This window comes from Bombina bombina, chromosome 3, assembly GCF_027579735.1.
Source record: "Bombina bombina isolate aBomBom1 chromosome 3, aBomBom1.pri, whole genome shotgun sequence".
In the NCBI taxonomy this organism is placed as follows: Eukaryota; Metazoa; Chordata; class Amphibia; order Anura; family Bombinatoridae; genus Bombina; species Bombina bombina.
Window position 1 is genome coordinate 413,030,132 of NC_069501.1, and position 18,153 is coordinate 413,048,284.

The 18,153-nt window shown below is 35.9% G+C and overlaps 1 protein-coding gene across 2 annotated transcripts in view; it reads left to right on the forward strand.

Moving 5' to 3' along the window:
• Positions 1-2,219: 2,219 nt before the first annotated feature.
• Positions 2,220-18,153, forward strand: part of RAB29 (RAB29, member RAS oncogene family) — a 176,541-nt gene continuing 160,607 nt past the window's right edge. Inside the window, exon 1 of one of the 2 annotated variants that reach the window (XM_053706607.1) lies at positions 2,220-2,590. In XM_053706607.1, coding sequence (XP_053562582.1) covers positions 2,467-2,590 — 124 coding nt within the window. In that variant the 5' untranslated portion in view covers positions 2,220-2,466. The remainder of the gene's footprint in view (positions 2,591-18,153) is intronic. The other variant, XM_053706608.1, reaches the window with a different exon arrangement.

Genomic DNA, 18,153 nt, shown 5'->3' on the forward strand with positions numbered 1-18,153 from the left:
CTGTGGAACAAATGTGCAAGGCAGCTACTTGGTCATCTTGGTTTACTTTTACTAAATTCTACCATTTTGATGTGCTTTTTTCATCTGAAGCTGCTTTTGGTAGGGAAGTTATTCAGTCGGTTATTTCTGTCTAGGACTGAGTTTTCTGTTTTTAAATTGCATTTATAAAATTATATAAAAATTATTTTTCTGTTTTTGGGTGTTTTTTCTTATGGTTAAGGGATGTTTAATCCCTCCCTTTTTTCTTCCATTACTTGTGGACTCTGCAACAGATTGAGTATTAGTTCCCAGGAGTAATGGATCATGGACTCTTATCTTACCTGATTAAATTCCTTTCTTTCATGGTGATGAGTCCACGAGGCTTTTTTTATATTATTTTATTTATTTATTTATTTTTGGTACATCCTTTTTTCCCCATTTCCTCAATTTATTTTGCTCTGTTTCATTCTTACCTCTGTCAGCTTGGCTACATGTCAGACTGATTACTATAGAAGTTTATAAAGAACTCTAAAGTTTTGGAATCTTTTCCTCCAATTAGTGGCAGGAAAGATAATTCCCAGCAGTAATGGATTGTGGACTCTTATCACCATGAACAAAAGTAATTTATCAGTTAAGATATAAATTACGTTTTTTTTTAAATTGACTAGATCTTTTTTTTCCTAGTACAAATAGTTGGGTAAAGGTGTAGTTTAGCATCCAAAATTCGGAAGGTACCACATCCCGCGGTGGTGGTGGGGCCATGGATAGGTTCCCAGTGGCAGTTGCGGCGCCCCGGAACAATATTGGAACAGAGCCATCAACTCCACATTTACCTAAACATTTTATATTTTTACCATGGGAATTAGTTCAGAAACGTACACTTTACTGTGGGAATTACTTCAGAAAGCTAACTTGAGGTGGGGGTGGATAGGTTTCCAGCGGTGGTTGCGGCGCCCGGGGCAGGTTTTGGAACAGATCGCTCTTTTCCAATATCGTTCCCGGGTGCTGCAACGCTCTGTTCCAATATCGTTCCCGGAACCGCCACTGGAAACCTATCCATGGTGCCCCCCCTCCCATGGCGGGATGTGGTACCTTCCAAATTTGAGACGCTAAACTACCCCTCCAATATTTGTCTGCAATAAGTCAGTGTATTGAACACTGAGCATTAAAGGGCCACTGTAAGTAAATATTTTCTATGCCTGTTACTAACTAACTAACTACCCCAAATACGCTTTTTATCAATAGCATTTCATTAACATATCTCTACCGTATATCAGAAATCTTGTCTGCAAATTGAATTGTTTTCCAAACCCACTCCGTGGGTATCCTTTGCTCTGTACCAATCCGTTTACAATACCTAGGTTTCAAAATGGCGCTTTAAACACAAAGTTATTGGTTTAAGTATTTTGAACATGCAGTGCTGAAAATAGTGGGCAGGATAAGGTGACATCATCGGCGAATAAAAGATATAACTTTTAGAACGTTATGAAAAAATATAGGTCAGTAGGTTTTAATTAATGTTTATTAACTTTAATATGTTAGTTGTTTAGCTTAAAAATTATAACAGAAAGTAATCCTTTAAAACAGAATTGCCAGCAAGTGATCAGCCATTACAAGAGCATATTCAGGTATGATAAAGATTCTGTTGTGAAAGAAACATTTCATTGGTGCCCCTTGTTGTTGGTTTAAAATCAAGGCAGTGGTTTTATTAGATTCTTTACCTTGGTTTTGTTTCGCAGTTATTTTTTTTTGTTTGTATTTTTGCACTCGCTAAATAGGAAGGGGGTTTATTTATTTTTAAGAAAACAGATATTTCTGTGTTGTCCACTTGTCTTTCCGATGGCAAATACAACTGCTGCAGTTATTCTAAGCATCCAGTAAGCAATTCTAGTAATTCTCAATATATTTTAACATTTTCAATTTGTTAAAACTATTTGAGGCAAAAATATTTTATCATATTTAATTATTCTTATTTACAAATGTTTAACGTTATGATAGATTTCAGATGCTATAGTTTCGATGATGTTTAATGAAATAACCTTTTTTAAACCATCAATTGATAATTGTTTCTGTTTCTAGAACCAAATATGAAACGGTAGACATTGTAGTATATACAACATAATACTCAGTCTAACTCCCATCCTTCTTTGCTGTCGGAGACCCGCCTTTCCGCTTGTTTCCCAGCGTGTTGCATACAGGGAATTGTAGTTTTTCTACCCGCAGAAGAATAAATAAGGTTGCTGAATGAGGAAGCTGCTGTGTATTGAGTATACTTGTTACGTATAAGGCAAACTGAATTTGTTGTTTGTTATATGAAACCGATACACAAAATACGTCGTGTGACATTTATCCTGCAAAACTTTAATTCTAAATACTCAGCTGTATTTGTCGCGGTACTGCTGTCTTCTAGATTGAAATATTTAAAAGGAAATCCTATGGGAGTATTGGAAGCAATGTGTTGAAAACCTCAGGATCGGTGTTTGCATTATGGGAAATTTAGACCATTTATTCAAGGTCCTTGTGGTGGGGGATGCTCAAGTTGGGAAGACCTCTTTGCTTCACAGATATGTTTATGATGTATTTTGCAAGGAATACAAGATGACCATAGGAGGTAAGTGTCAGTGACCAAAGTGGTAGTCATCGTGGGGGTCAGTGAAGGTAACGTGCTAGTGTAAAAGGTGGGTCTGGGGTACTATAGCAAGCAGGTGTGGGGATAACCATTAGAGATGAGTGGTTGTCTTTCACTTGTTTAACCCCTTAGTGACCAGAGCACTTTTCCATTTGTTGACCGTTTGGGACCAGGGCTATTTTTAAATTTCTGCGGTGTTTGTGTTTAGCTGTAATTTTCCTCTTACTCATTTACTGTACCCACACATATTATATACCGTTTTTCTCGCCATTAAATGGGCTTTCTAAAGATACCATTATTTTCATCATATCTTATAATTTACTATTAAAAAAATTATAAAATATGAGGAAAAAATGGAAAAAAAAACAAATTTTTCAAACTTTGACCCCCAAAATCTGTTGCACATCTACAACCACCCAAAAACACCCATGCTAAATAGTTTCTAAATTTTGTCCTGAGTTTAGAAATACCCAATGTTTACATGTTCCTTGCTTTTTTTGCAAGTTATAGGGCCATAAATACAAGTAGCACTTTGCTATTTCCAAACCACTTTTTTTCAAAATTAGCGCTAGTTACATTGGGACACTGATATCTGTCAGGAATCCCTGAATATCCTTTAACATGTATATATTTTTTTTTAGAAGACAACCCAAAGTATTGATCTAGGCCCATTTTGGTATATTTCATGCCACCATTTCACTACCAAATGCGATCAAATAAAAATTTTTTTTCACTTTTTCACAAATTTTTTCACAAACTTTAGGTTTCTCACTGAAATTATTTACAAACAGCTTGTGCAATTATTGCACAAATGGTTTTAAATGCTTCTCTGGGATCCCCTTTGTTCAGAAATAGCAGACATATATGGCTTCTACGTTGCTTTTTGGTAATTAGAAGGCCGCTAAATGCCACTGCGCACCACACGTGTATTATGCGCAGCAGTGAAGGGGTTAATTAGGGAGCATGTAGGGAGCTTGTAGGGTTAATTTTAGCTGTAGTGTAGTAAACAACCCCAAGTATTGATCTAGGCCCATTTTGGTATATTTCATGCCACCATTTTACCGCCAAATGCGATCAAATTAAAAAAAACTTTAAATATTTCACAATTTTAGGTTTCTCACTGAAATTAACAAAAATGGACTATGCCAGCTGAATGAGCCAGTTGGTCCTACAGAAATGCTTTTATTGCACTGTAAACTAGATTATAGAGATTAATTCGGTTGATTACTGGAACTTGCAATTGAAGAAAGTGTGTGACCAGACTTAAAATATAACCTTTATTTGTTTAGTTTTAAAAAAGACAGCATAAATTGTGTGTGTATGCTACCCTTGAGAGAGTTAAAAACACACTCTCTGTTGATTGTATGATACTTAGCTTATGTAATATCACAAATATGAGGTACTTGGTAGTCCTGTTTTAAGACCGAGATTGTATTCTAGGTGTATCTATATATTTATCTTTCTAAGGACTGTATGGCCTAATGTATGGCCAATCCTTCAGATTATCCCAAGTGGGTATTAATATATGGTATACCAGTTATACTTAAACTCTACAGTCTTTATAGGTAAATATGCTTTTAGGGCGTTATGAACAGCAGTGTTCAGCTATATAACCAATATACAGTAAGCGAGTACTAATGTATACACTTGCAATAAAGTATCTATTGGTTACTCTAGGTTTTGAAGATTGCCTTAATGTCAGTCGCTGCAATGCATGACTTATACTTGTTTATTTAGTTAATTTTTCAACTTTAACAGATATTGACTGAATTCTGTATGATAGTGCATATGCTGCTGCATAAAGGGATAAACTCTGTTTTCAGCTAGTGGTAATTTAAGACAGTCTGAGCTAAGTAGTACTACACTTAGTAGTGTCAGAATAATTATCATTATAGCATCTTAATAGATTCTGGGAATTCCCAGCCAGTCTGGAGCAGTATTTAAAGTGAATATTTAAACTAAAGCTTCATCATTGCGCTTAAATTACATATAACCTTATTTTTTCTGTCACACTGTTTATGCTTCAGTTGTGCTACAGCGTTACTAAATTACAGCTTGTGATGATTGACACATTGTGTCTAATTTATATTATCTTAGTAATGCAACCTGTAAGATTGGTAGTGCTTTTTTGCTCTTTGCTGCTTCTATGATAGTGTACGAAATTACTGAGACAATATTGTCTTAAATATTTATCACCTAGATTGATGTTACCAACACGTTTCAGTATTATGTTATGCAGGTGCAACGGTTAACCATTTTTACGCTCGGATAAATAATAATAGTTGCTGCTTAAGCCTGTGAAAAGCCACAGGTTACCAAGTAAGGATTTACTAAAATTAGTTTTTTTAAGCTAAGATATTTCTACTAATTTAAACAACAAGAGAGGCAGTTAAAAATAACGAGGACCCCTGACGCAGCGTTTCACTAACGCATCCTCAGAGGGGTTACCCGGGCCGGCATACTTCCGGAAATATAGTATTCTTATGTCCCACCTCACAGGTCTGATTGGTCAGGGACTGCTGTTGCTATTGGTGGAGCTCGTGTCAATCTTGGAATACGTGCTGTCACGGAGGTTGCTATGGAGAAGGCGTGTAACCGCCATGGTTACTGAATAACAAAGAAACTGTTCTGAAAAATGAATGAATACACCAGTGTTTAACTCACACTTGTTCTTTTTGACCAGATTATCATTGATCTTTTTTTGTTTTTTGCAGGCGTATGTACTTGTAGTTTCTTATGGGAAAAAACGAGACTGTTGCTTAAATGTAACATCATTAGTGTATGATTTTTATTCAATACTCGTCGAGGTTTGTGATGTCCACAGTAATCATGTTAAGTACTTCGGTGATTTAAAAGGTGAGAAGTGATACTAAAAACAAAGCTTATAAACAAAAAAAGGGTGTTTGATCTAAAACGTGAGTGGTACTAAGTATGAAATAAAACGTCTAAGGGCATAGAGTTAATACAGTGAAAAGAATCTCAGATCAGACTGAAGTGAGAATTCTTATTATTTACACGCCATTAGAGGTTGGCTAAGAATGAAACCAACTATTAAGTAGTGATTCATTAAAATGTGACAACTTGGTGTTTATGTGTTGTGGTTTAGTGTTAAATTTTGAATTAGAAGAAATTGATTAATGAGAAATAGGATTTTTAAGCTACTCAGTGGAGGGATGTTGTTAATATCAGTGTAATAAGTGATACCTGTGAAATCATTTTTGAGTGTGAGTAGAAGTTAAAATCTTTATTTAAATTGTTGTGACACATTAATTGTGAACAATCATACTTATTCAGAGTATGTCATGTTAGAAGTGTTCTATCTCAGGTCATATAGTGTTATTTAATCCCTATATTGATTTTATATTATTCCAGATAAACATGATAGTTGTTGTTATCATTGAGTCCATGTGGTTTAACACTATTTAATAGGTGTATCCATCTACACTCCATTTTGAGTAGTGTTTGCTCTAGGTTACCTCCTCTAATGCCTAGAGTTGCTTTTTGTAATACTGAAAATTTAAGCAAGGAATAATTGCTATCGTGTTTATGATAAAAGTGCCTAGCTACACTTGTTATTTGTTTGTTTTTCTCCATGTCCTTATGAGCATTTTTAATATTCCTGCTGTGTTCCATAATCCTTGTCCTTACTTGTCGTGTCGTCATTCCGACATAGAACAACTTACATGGACACTGGAGAACATATACAACGCCTGTTGTGGTACAAGAGAAATGGTCAGCTAGTATATGTTTATTATCATATTTGTCATCAATATCCTTGATTTTCAATACCTTGGGACATGTACTACATGTTCCACATGGGAACATGCCTTTTGATTGACACGCTCTTTTAGGCATATGGATATAATGACTTTTAACCAGTGTGTCTTTTAGATTTTTAGGTCTTTTATATCCAATTGAAACTTTATCCCCAATCTGGGTTGCTAGTAGGGGATCATTTTTTAGGATGTGCCAGTGGTCATTTATTATCGTTGTTATTTGTTTTATTTGAGGGTTGTAGGTCGTGATCAGTCTTGGTTTGTTGTCCTGTTTTTTCAGACGTGGTTGTAAGAGCCTTTGTCTGTCTTGCTGTAATGCCTGTATTTTAGCTTTTTTTATGGACCTTTTACTATAGCCTCTCTCTTGAAGCCTATTCGATAGTTTAGATGCTTCTTGCTTAAATGTACTCAAATCAGAACAATTCCTCCTCAGCCTTGTGAATTCCCCTTTTGGGATAGCCTTAAGGGTACAGGGGGCATGGGCACTGGTATGGTACAGTAGGGTATTGGTTGCTGTTTGTTTCCTGTATATGTTTGTGCTCACCCTTCCTTCTTGGTCTACTTGTATTTGCAGGTCTAAGAAATTAACTGATTGTTGACTATACTCATATGTGAGTTTGATATTCAATCTGTTATTATTTAAGACCTCCATGAACTCACATAGTATTGGTTCAGGGCCTTCCCAGATGAACAGTATATCATCTATATACCGAATCCAACACGGAATGTACTGCACAAATCTGTCATTGTCTCCTATGAATACCGTTAGGTTCTCCCACCATCCTAGAAACAAATTTGCGTACGTGGGTGCGCAGGCTGTACCCATTGCGGTACCCTGTGTTTGTAAGTAAAAGCGATCTTTGAATGTAAAGTAGTTATGATGAAGTACAAAATGTAATAAGTCTTTGATGAACTGATTATGATCATGATTATCATTCAATCTAGGTGATAAAAAATTCAATTCAATCTAGGTGATAAAAATTTAAGACAATATTGTCTCAGTAATATCGTACACTATCATAGAAGCAGCAAAGAGCAAAAAAGCACTACCAATCTTACAGGTTGCATTACTAAGATAATATAAATTAGACACAATGTGTCAATCATCACAAGCTGTAATTTAGTAACGCTGTAGCACAACTGAAGCATAAACAGTGTGACAGAAAAAATAAGGTTATATGTAATTTAAGCGCAATGATGAAGCTTTAGTTTAAATATTCACTTTAAATACTGCTCCAGACTGGCTGGGAATTCCCAGAATCTATTAAGATGCTATAATGATAATTATTCTGACACTACTAAGTGTAGTACTACTTAGCTCAGACTGTCTTAAATTACCACTAGCTGAAAACAGAGTTTATCCCTTTATGCAGCAGCATATGCACTATCATACAGAATTCAGTCAATATCTGTTAAAGTTGAAAAATTAACTAAATAAACAAGTATAAGTCATGCATTGCAGCGACTGACATTAAGGCAATCTTCAAAACCTAGAGTAACCAATAGATACTTTATTGCAAGTGTATACATTAGTACTCGCTTACTGTATATTGGTTATATAGCTGAACACTGCTGTTCATAACGCCCTAAAAGCATATTTACCTATAAAGACTGTAGAGTTTAAGTATAACTGGTATACCATATATTAATACCCACTTGGGATAATCTGAAGGATTGGCCATACATTAGGCCATACAGTCCTTAGAAAGATAAATATATAGATACACCTAGAATACAATCTCGGTCTTAAAACAGGACTACCAAGTACCTCATATTTGTGATATTACATAAGCTAAGTATCATACAATCAACAGAGAGTGTGTTTTTAACTCTCTCAAGGGTAGCATACACACACAATTTATGCTGTCTTTTTTTAAAACTAAACAAATAAAGGTTATATTTTAAGTCTGGTCACACACTTTCTTCAATTGCAAGTTCCAGTAATCAACCGAATTAATCTCTATAATCTAGTTTACAGTGCAATAAAAGCATTTCTGTAGGACCAACTGGCTCATTCAGCTGGCATAGTCCATTTTTGTTAATTAAGTATTTCATATGCTTACGCACTGCTCCTTAAGTGTTCAGGTATAATTCTTAAATTGCATCACTTCAAGCAAAAATTAAAGATAAGAAACAAAACACTTAGGCAGATAACAATTTAAGCTTAAAAAATAAAGGTTCAAAATCTTTCCCTAAACATATTCTCACTGAAATTATTTACAAACAGCTTGTGCAATTATGGCACAAATTGTTGTAAATGCTTCCCTGGGATCCCCTTTGTTCAGAAATAGCAGACATATATGGCTTTGGCGTTGCTTTTCGGTAGTTAGAAGGTTGCTAAATGCCGCTGCGCATCACACGTATATTATGTCTAGCAGTGAAGGAGTTAATTAGGTAGCTTGCAGGGTTAATTTTAGCTTTAGTGTAGAGATCAGCCTCCCACCTGACACATCAGACCCCCTGATCCCTCCCAAACAGCTCCCTTCCCTCCCCCACCCCACAAATGTCCCCGCCATCTTAAGTACTGGCAGAAAGTCTGCCAGTACTAAAATAAGTTTTTTTGGGGGGTTTTAGGTTTTTTTAAAAAAAATAAAAAATTCTTCTGCTGTGTAGGACCCCCATTAGCCCCCAACCTCCCTGATCCCCCCGCCTTTATTGTGCACCATATTGGGTACTGGCAGCTGTCTGCCAGTACCCAGTTTGAAAAATAATAATGTATTTAAATTTTTTTATTTTATTAAATATTTTTGTAGTGTAGCTGCCCCCCCCTCAACATCCAACCCCCCACCCTCTCCCAGATGCCTTGATTTGAAAATCCCACCCTCCCCAGTCCTTTCTCCCACCCTCCAGATCTACAGCATATTGATGCTGTTTGCATTGATCTCACGTGCACGGCTCTCGTGCACGCGCCCGTGCACGCGCGCACCCGCACAAGATCCCTCCTCCACCAATAACTGCCCACCCGCCTCCCTGGATGAGCTCCCACCCACCAACGGTAATGGCTATCTATAGCCGATGCAGAGAGGCCCACAGAGTGGCTCTCTCTGCATCGGATGGCTAAAAACAGTTATTGCAGGATGCCTCAATATTGAGGCATCACTGCAATAACATGAAAGCAGCTGGAAGCTATCGGGATCGCTTCCACTGCTTTCAAAGACCAACGACGTATGGGGTACGCCCTTGGTCATTAACTGCATTTTTTTGCAGGACGTACCCCATACGTCGTTGGTCGTTAAGGGGTTAAAGGGACTGGAAAGTCAAATGTAAACGCGCAACATTCAGATAGAGAATGTAATTTTAAGAGACTTTAACATTCACTTCTATTTTCGATTGTGCTTTTTTCTCTTGGTATCCTATGTTGAAAAAGAATACGCAAGTATCCGACGCAAGCCATTTGTATCGTGATTGGCTAATTACTGTCTTCATATAGCTGCAGTATTCCAATGCTGTTCCTACAGCAAATAATAACAAGATAATTAAGCAAATTTGATAATAGAAGTGGATTGGAAAGTTGTTCAAACTTGTATGTTCTATTCAAATCATAAAAGAAAATTTTGGGGTCCCTGTCTCTTTAATTACTATAGGTGAGTCCAAATTACAGCTATTTCAGGGATTGCTAGTGAGACCATTAATATGGAACTAGTTCTCTAAAGTATAAGCTATGCCTCTGGGTCAATGAGATAACATTAAAGTGAATGTCAATTTTTTAGGATATGAATGTATCATTCAATAGCTTATCACTATATCAATTAAACCGCCACTTTCATTTTTTAATAAAATGTATAATAAATTTTATATTATAATATGAAATTTAGTCTCTTATAATTACCAGCTCCTCCCACCCGCAACTTCCTTGTCTTATTCAATCCTACGTATACAGTGGTCCCACCCGCTGTTTACGTAGTGGCAATGCGCGCTCCAAGCGATGCTAAACACCTCACACAGTCCGATAACTGTAATTGCGCATGCGCAAAATGTGCATGAGCTTCAGATATCGTTGTCAGAACTGTCTAACGCAAGCGCAGTACAGACGCGTGACGACAGCAAAAGGGGTTTGGTCCCCCCGTGGTAAATACATTTATTGGTTCTGATGATCGAGCCTACCCTGTCAATCAATGATGAAAAATGCTGGGCGGATGATTATAATTACGAATGCGAGGATATTAAATTAAAATACTCAGTAATTACAATCTTTAAAAAAAAATTATGAATTAAAGTGCTGTTATTTTAACTTTAAAGTTAATGTGAACTTTAGAGACCATGCTGACTTTACATTCACTTTAATTCAAATAAATCTCCATTGAGACAGATCTGTTACATTCATTGTGGAGTATCACAAACTCAGTTACAAATGTGTATTTCACTTCCTACACCTACTGCAACTTTATAGTCCCCCTTTTATGCATATGTTTTATTCTTATATGTATAGCCTGAAAATGGGATTGTAATTTTTTGAAGACAGGGATTTTAAACCAGTGGTTGTTTTATTAAAATGCACTAGTAGTTTTATACTATTATAAGAATATATACTATTATATATAGAATATATACTATTATATTCCTTTGTTTATAGATTTCACTATAATAAGCCATCAGATATATAGCCCATCATTTTTTTTTTATCAAAGTATCAGTTAATTAAAATTTTAGTGCAGGGACACCAATAGTCATAAAATGACGTGCTCTAACAAAGCAAGTAATATTTTGACTATTATATAATTTGTTGTCAACAAAAGTGTTGACCAAAGCACTCACTATTCCTTAAAGGGACAGTCTAGTCAAAATTAAACTTTCATGATTCAGATAGGGCATGCAATTTTAAACAACTTTCCAATTTACTTTTACCATCAAATTTGCTTTGTTCCCTTAGTGGTATTTTTGTAAAGCTAAGCCTAGCTAGGCTCAAACTGATTTCTAAACCGTTGAAAACCGCCTCTTAGCTCAGAGCATTTTGAACGTTTTTTTACAGTTAGACAGTACTAGTTCATGTGTGTCATATAGTTAACATTATGCTTACTCCCGTGGAGTTATTTAGGAGTCTGCACTGATTGGCTAAACTGCATGTCTGTCAAAGCACTGAGATAAGGGGGCAGTCTGGAGAGGCCTAGGTACAAGGTAATCACAGAGGTAAAAAGTATATTAATATAACTGTGCTGGTTATGCAAAACTGGTGAATGGTAATAAGGGATTATCTATCTTTTTAAACAATAAAAATTCTGGTGTAGACGGTCCCTTTAAGTACCTTTATGATATGTAAGGCAAAAAGGACTACAGTTAAAGTGAAAGTAAATCCTAGCGTTTTACAAACGCTAGGATTGACTTTTAAAACAAATAAAGGGGACTTTCATTCATGAAGTATAAGATACTTCATGTAGAAGGCTCCTTTGTTTGTTTTAACCGATCGCCGTTCTTAGCTGCTACAGCAGCACACGGCTAAAAAATATTTTTTTGCTAAGAGGTGACGTTTTCATCTCTTAGCCAATAGCCGTGCAGTAAATCTAGCTACCATGGGCGCCAAGCCAGATTTACCACACGGCTATTGGCTAAGAGGTGAAAACGTCACCTCTTAGCAAAAAAATTTTTTAGCCGTGGGCTGCTGTAGCACCAAAAAACGGCGATCAGTTAAAACAAAGGAGCTTTCTACATGAAGTATCTTATACTTCATGAATGAAAGTCCCCTTTATTTGTTTTAAAAGTCAATCCTAGCGTTTGTAAAACGCTAGGATTTACTTTCACTTTAACTGTAGTCCTTTTTGCCTTACATATCATAAAGGTACTTAAAGGGACCGTCTACACCAGAATTTTTATTGTTTAAAAAGATAGATAATCCCTTTTATTATGTACACATTAAAAGTTATGTGAATAAAAAGCACAGGAGTAGCTAATATTAGCCGAAGTTGCTGTAACAGGATTGTGAAATGTCCAAATCGACACCTATTGCAGTTTAACTCCTAGTATGTTATTGAAAAATAAATTATTGTAAAATGTTATTAGTAATCTATATGCTTCAGGGAAACGTAAATTACATAAAGATTTCACTAAATGTATCCCTTAACAGAGAAAGTGAATACTCTAGTTAACCAGAAACACTATAACTGCATGCTCAGCAAATAGGCTACATAATTATAAAAAAGTATTTTTTTGGCTGCATTTTTTTCAGTGAAAATTTGCTCCCTTGTCGAGATTTGCTTCCTTGATCTGAGCACGCGTATAATTATGTAATCACACGCCACATATGTTTGAAAAGAATGCGATTGCATAATTAGAAGCATGTGCAGATTGAGGTAGCAAATCTGGACGAGGGAGGACTAAATTACTATCATTTTTTTATTAAAGCAGCCATGTATATGCGCGCCTACTCAGTTAATCTTGGTGTTATTACATTTCTACAGGTTAATCTCTGCTTCAGTTAGACAGCGTTTTTCACTGCTAAGCCGTGCACATCTAATCCCAATGAAAAAAAATCTATGTGGAGTGCTAGTACGTGATTGTACGCATGCGCACATCCAGGTAGCACATTTCTACGAGGGAGCAAATTTCGACAGAACATCTGCTATTCATTAAAACTTAATACAGGTAGCCCTCAGTTTACGCCGGGGTTAGGTTACAGAAGGAATGGTTGTAAATTAAAACCATCATAATTTGAAACCCAGTTTATAATGTAAGTCAATGGGAAGTGAGGGAGATAGGTTCCAGGCCCCTCTCAAAATTGTCATAAATAACACCTATCACATTATTTTTAAAGCTTTGAAATGAAGACTTTAAATGCTAAACAGCATTATAAACCTAATAAAATAACCACACAACACAGACTTCACTTGCATTTTTCTGCAAACAGTTCTTTCTATGCATTCCATTCTGGATTGATTTATAGACAGGAAGATCTTGTTCCTTTGAAATCGGCTTGATAGCTCAGTTCTGGTTAAACTGATTAATTTCAGCTTGCTTGGCTTTGCTGCAACACAAGCGGACAGCTCCACCTACTGGCTATTTTAATAAATGCACTGCTTCTCAATGCTTTTCAATAGCAGTCACATGATGGGGAAAAAAGGTTGTTATTCTGAAACGGTGTAAATTGAACCGTTGTAAAACGAGGGTCATCTGTACATAACAAATTTGATTGTCAGTTAAATATCTTTATAGTCTTATACTAAATAAAACTTAACACAAAAAAACAATAATCCCAAACCCTCCTGTGACATGTTTTCAAATGCCCTTTTGGGGTGTTAATGGGCTCTTAAAAATGTATTTTAGTTAAGCATGAGGGAGTAATATTTAGCTAAAGCATTATATCTTAAATTAATAGTTTATTATAAACAATACTTGCACTCAAGTGGTTAACCAAATATTAGTATTAAAAGAACCATTGATAATATGATAATGCAGTACTATAATGGCAGGCTATTAAAGATACAATTTATCTTTAACTAATCTAAGTAAGCAAGATTGTTTGTTGTGTTGTTTTATTTGGTATAAGACTATCAGGATGTTCAACTGACAATTATGTCAAGTAGTTAGTCTTTCTGGTTAACTAGTTTATTCACTTCCTCTATTAAAGTGATAGTAAATTTGCCCAACATAGAGATAACTATAATTTATTCATTTTTAAAATGTTTATTCATAACCTTTTATTTTTAACTCATAGAAATAATGTTAAAGGGATACTAAACCCAATTTTTTCTTCTTTCATGATTCATATATAGCATGGAACTTTCTAATTTACTCCTATGATCAAATTGTCTTCGTTCTCTTGCTATCTTTATTTAAAAAGCAGAAATGTAAAGCTTTGGAGCTGTCCCATTTTAGGTTCAGCACAATGGATAGCGCTTGCTTATTGGTGACTACATTTAGCCACCAATAAGTATGCATAACCCAGGTTCTGTGCCTATATTATGAAAAAAGTTTTTGGAGCCTGCACTCGCATACCCCCAACTGATGCCAATGTGACCAGTTATCGGCCAGGAATACGGGGGTATTGCTATAAGTGTTTTTTGCATGCTCAAATGTGTGTTCTATAGATATATTTATTATAGTGTTTTGGTATCTAATATTAAAGGAATAATTAAAAGTTAATGTTTTACCCTTTCATGTCAAGGAGCTGTTGGTGCACTCGTAAACTCTCTATTTTTGTCACACCCTTATTATTATTATTATTATTATTATTATTATTATTATTATTATTATTATTAGTTATTTGTAGAGCGCCAACAGATTCCGCACCCTAAGGGTTTCAACACTATTTGTATGCTGTACCTTGTTCTGAGAGGAGTAGCACCAGGTTATTTTACCTGTTAGGCCCCTTTAACCCCTTAACGACTGAGGACGTGCAGGGTACGTCCTCAGAAAAAAGGCAGTTAATGCCTGAGAACGTACCCTGCACGTCCTCAGTGTGGAAAGCAGCTGGAAGCGATCCTGCTCGCTTCCAGCTGCTTTCCGGTTATTGCAGTGATGCCTCGATATGGAGGCATCCTGCAATAACCTTTTTAAGTCATCCGGTGCAGAGAGAGCCACTCTGTGGCCCTCTCTGCACCGGAGATCGGTGGCTACCTGCGTTGGTGGGTGGGAGCCGGACCGGGAGGCGGGTGGCGGCCATCGATGGCCATGTGGATCTGAAGGGGGGCGGGATCGTGGGCGGGGGTGGCTGGGGGCGCGCATGGGCGCGCGCGCGTGCACGGGAGGGTGGGGGCGGGCGCGTGCACGGGGAGGGAGCGGGTGGGAACCGCTACACTGCAGAAAATGGGGAAATAAAAAATATAATAAACAATAAAATCTAAACAATCAGCAAGGTGGTGGGGGTTTGTTTGTGGGGGGTGGGGGGTTGGGGGAAGCTACACTACAGAAAAAAACAAAAAAAAACCAAAAAAAGCACTTTTTATTGTAAACTGGGTACTGGCAGACAGCTGCCAGTACCCAAGATGGCCCCCAATAAGGCAGAGGGGAGGGTTAGAGAGCGGTTTTGGGGGGGATCAGGGAGGTTGGGGGCTAAGGGGGGGATCCTACACAGTAGCATATGTAAATATGCTAAAAAAAAATTTCATTTTTTTTTAAAAACCCTTTTATTTTAGTACTGGCAGACTTTCTGCCAGTACTTAAGATGGCGGGGACAATTGTGGGGTGGGGGAGGGAAGGGAGCTGTTTGGGAGGGATCAGGGGGTGGGATGTGTCAGATGGGAGGCTGATCTCTACACTAAAGCTAAAATTAACCCTGCAAGCTCACTACAAACTCCCTAATTAACCCTTTCACTGCTAGCCATAATACACGTGTGAGGCGCAACAGGATTTAGTGGCCTTCTAATTACCAGAAAGCAACGCCAAAGTCATATATGTCTGCTATTTCTGAACAAAGGGGATCCCAGACAAGCATTTACAACCATTTGTGCCATAATTGCACAAGCTGTTTGTAAATGATTTCAGTGAGAAACCTAAAATTGTGAAAAATTTTACGTTTTTTTTAATTTGATCGCATTTGGCGGTGAAATGGTGGCATGAAATATACCAAAATGTGCCTAGATCAATACTTGGGGTTGTCTACTACACTACACTAAAGCTAAAATTAACCCTACAAGCTCCCTAAAAGCTCCCTAATTAACCCCTTAACTGCTGGGCATGATACACTTGTGGTGCGCAGTGGCATTTAGCGGCCTTCTAATTACCAAAAAGCAACGCCAAAGCCATATATGTGTGCTATTTCTGAACAAAGGGGATCCCAGAGAAGAATTTACAACCATTTATGCCATAATTGCACAAGCTGTTTGTAAATGATTTCAGTGAGAAACCTAAAGTTTGTGAAAAAATTTGTGAAAAAGTGAACAATTTTTTGTATTTGATCGCATTTGGCGGTGAAATGGTGGTATGAAATATACCAAAATTGGCCTAGATCAATACTTTGGGATGTCTACTAAAAAAAAATATATACATGTCAATAGATATTCAGGGATTCCTGAAAGATATCAGTGTTCTAATGTAACTAGCGCTAATTTTGGAAAAAAATGGTTTGGAAATAGCAAAGTGCTACTTGTATTTATGGCCCTATAACTTGCAAAAAAAGCAAAGAACATGTAAACATTGGGTATTTCTAAACTCAGGACAAAATTTAGAAACTATTTAGCATGGGTGTTTTTTGGTGGTTTTAGATATGTAACAGATTTTGGGGGTCAAAGTTAGAAAAAGTGTGTTTTTTTTCCATTTTTTCCTCATATTTTATAATTTTTTTTATAGTAAATTATAAGATATGATGAAAATAATGGTATCTTTAGAAAGTCCATTTAATGGCGAGAAAAACGGTATATAATATGTGTGGGTACAGTAAATGAGTAAGAAGAAAATTACAGCTAAACACAAACACCGCAAAAATGTAAAAATAGCCTTGGTCCCAAACGGACAGAAAATGGAAAAGTGCTCTGGTCACTAAGGGGTTAATTTGCATAGTTCCACACTACATAATACTAGAAGCTATCATCCAATCAGACTCATAAACAATGAACTCTGCATTTCAACAAAGCATACCAAGAGAACAAAGTAAATTGGAAAGTGTTTTTTTTTTATTTTTATTTTTTTTAAATGCATTCTCTAATTTTAATCAAGTAAGTTTTATTTTGATGTTCATACCCCTTTTAAAATATAAAAATTTATATTATGTTTCCTCAAACATTAAATGCCAACAACTATCTCTTTAAGCACAAAGTGTCTTTATATTCTCTCAGTTTCAGAAAACAAATCAATACTGGCAATTTTTCTTTATGAAGAGAATTCACCAAAAGTATGTATATGTGTATATATATATATATATATATACATACATACATACATACATACATACATACATACATACATACGTGTGTGTTCTGTTTGATTTTCCTTTACAAAAGAAAATATTTTTTTTTTTAACTTCAAAAATAAAGGGTGAACGTGAAAATGTGATTTAAATGACTAATAGCTTGTCATTTGACTGCTGTAACATTTGGATGACACTCTGTAAAATCATGTGATTTTTTTTTTTTAAAGCAGGAAAAATCTCAGTAACTTTTTTTTACTTCTAGTTTCTCAACCATTCTCTATATAATATATATTATGTATTTATTCACTGCATATTTTTCTTATTTAATCTCCACAGCCGATGACATCCCAGCAAAACAATTTAGAAGAAAGAATGTCTAGTTTACAGTACATTCTGTGACTCAAAACAAATGTAGTGTAAAAAAGAGACCTGTAATTTATGCACAACGTTTAATATCTATATTGCATATGTTGTTTTTTGTATTTTTTAACATAAATGTATCTAGTTAGCCTGCCGGCCCAACTCACCTGTATTTTACATCTAATTAGAGGCTGCGGCACATAGGCAATTAGTAAACTTTAAAGGGACATGAAACTGAAATGTTTTTCTTTTTATGATTTAGAAAGAGCAAGCAATTTTAAACAACTTTCTAATTTTACTTCTATTGTCTAATTTGCTTTATTCTCTTGATATCCTTTGCTAAAAAAACAAATCTAGATAGGCTCAGTAGCTGCTGATTGGTGGCTTCCCATAGATGCCTTGTGTGATTGGCTCACCTTTGTGCATTGTTATTTATTCAAAAAAGGATATATAAAGAATGAAGCAAATTAGATAATAGAAGTAAATTGGAATGTTGTTTAAAATTGCATTCTCTATCTGAATTATTAAATTTTTTTTGGGGGGTTAATCTCCCTTTAAGGAATAGTAAAGTAATTTTATTTTTCTTCATGATTTGGATAGAGCATGCAATTTTAAACAACTTTCCACTTTAC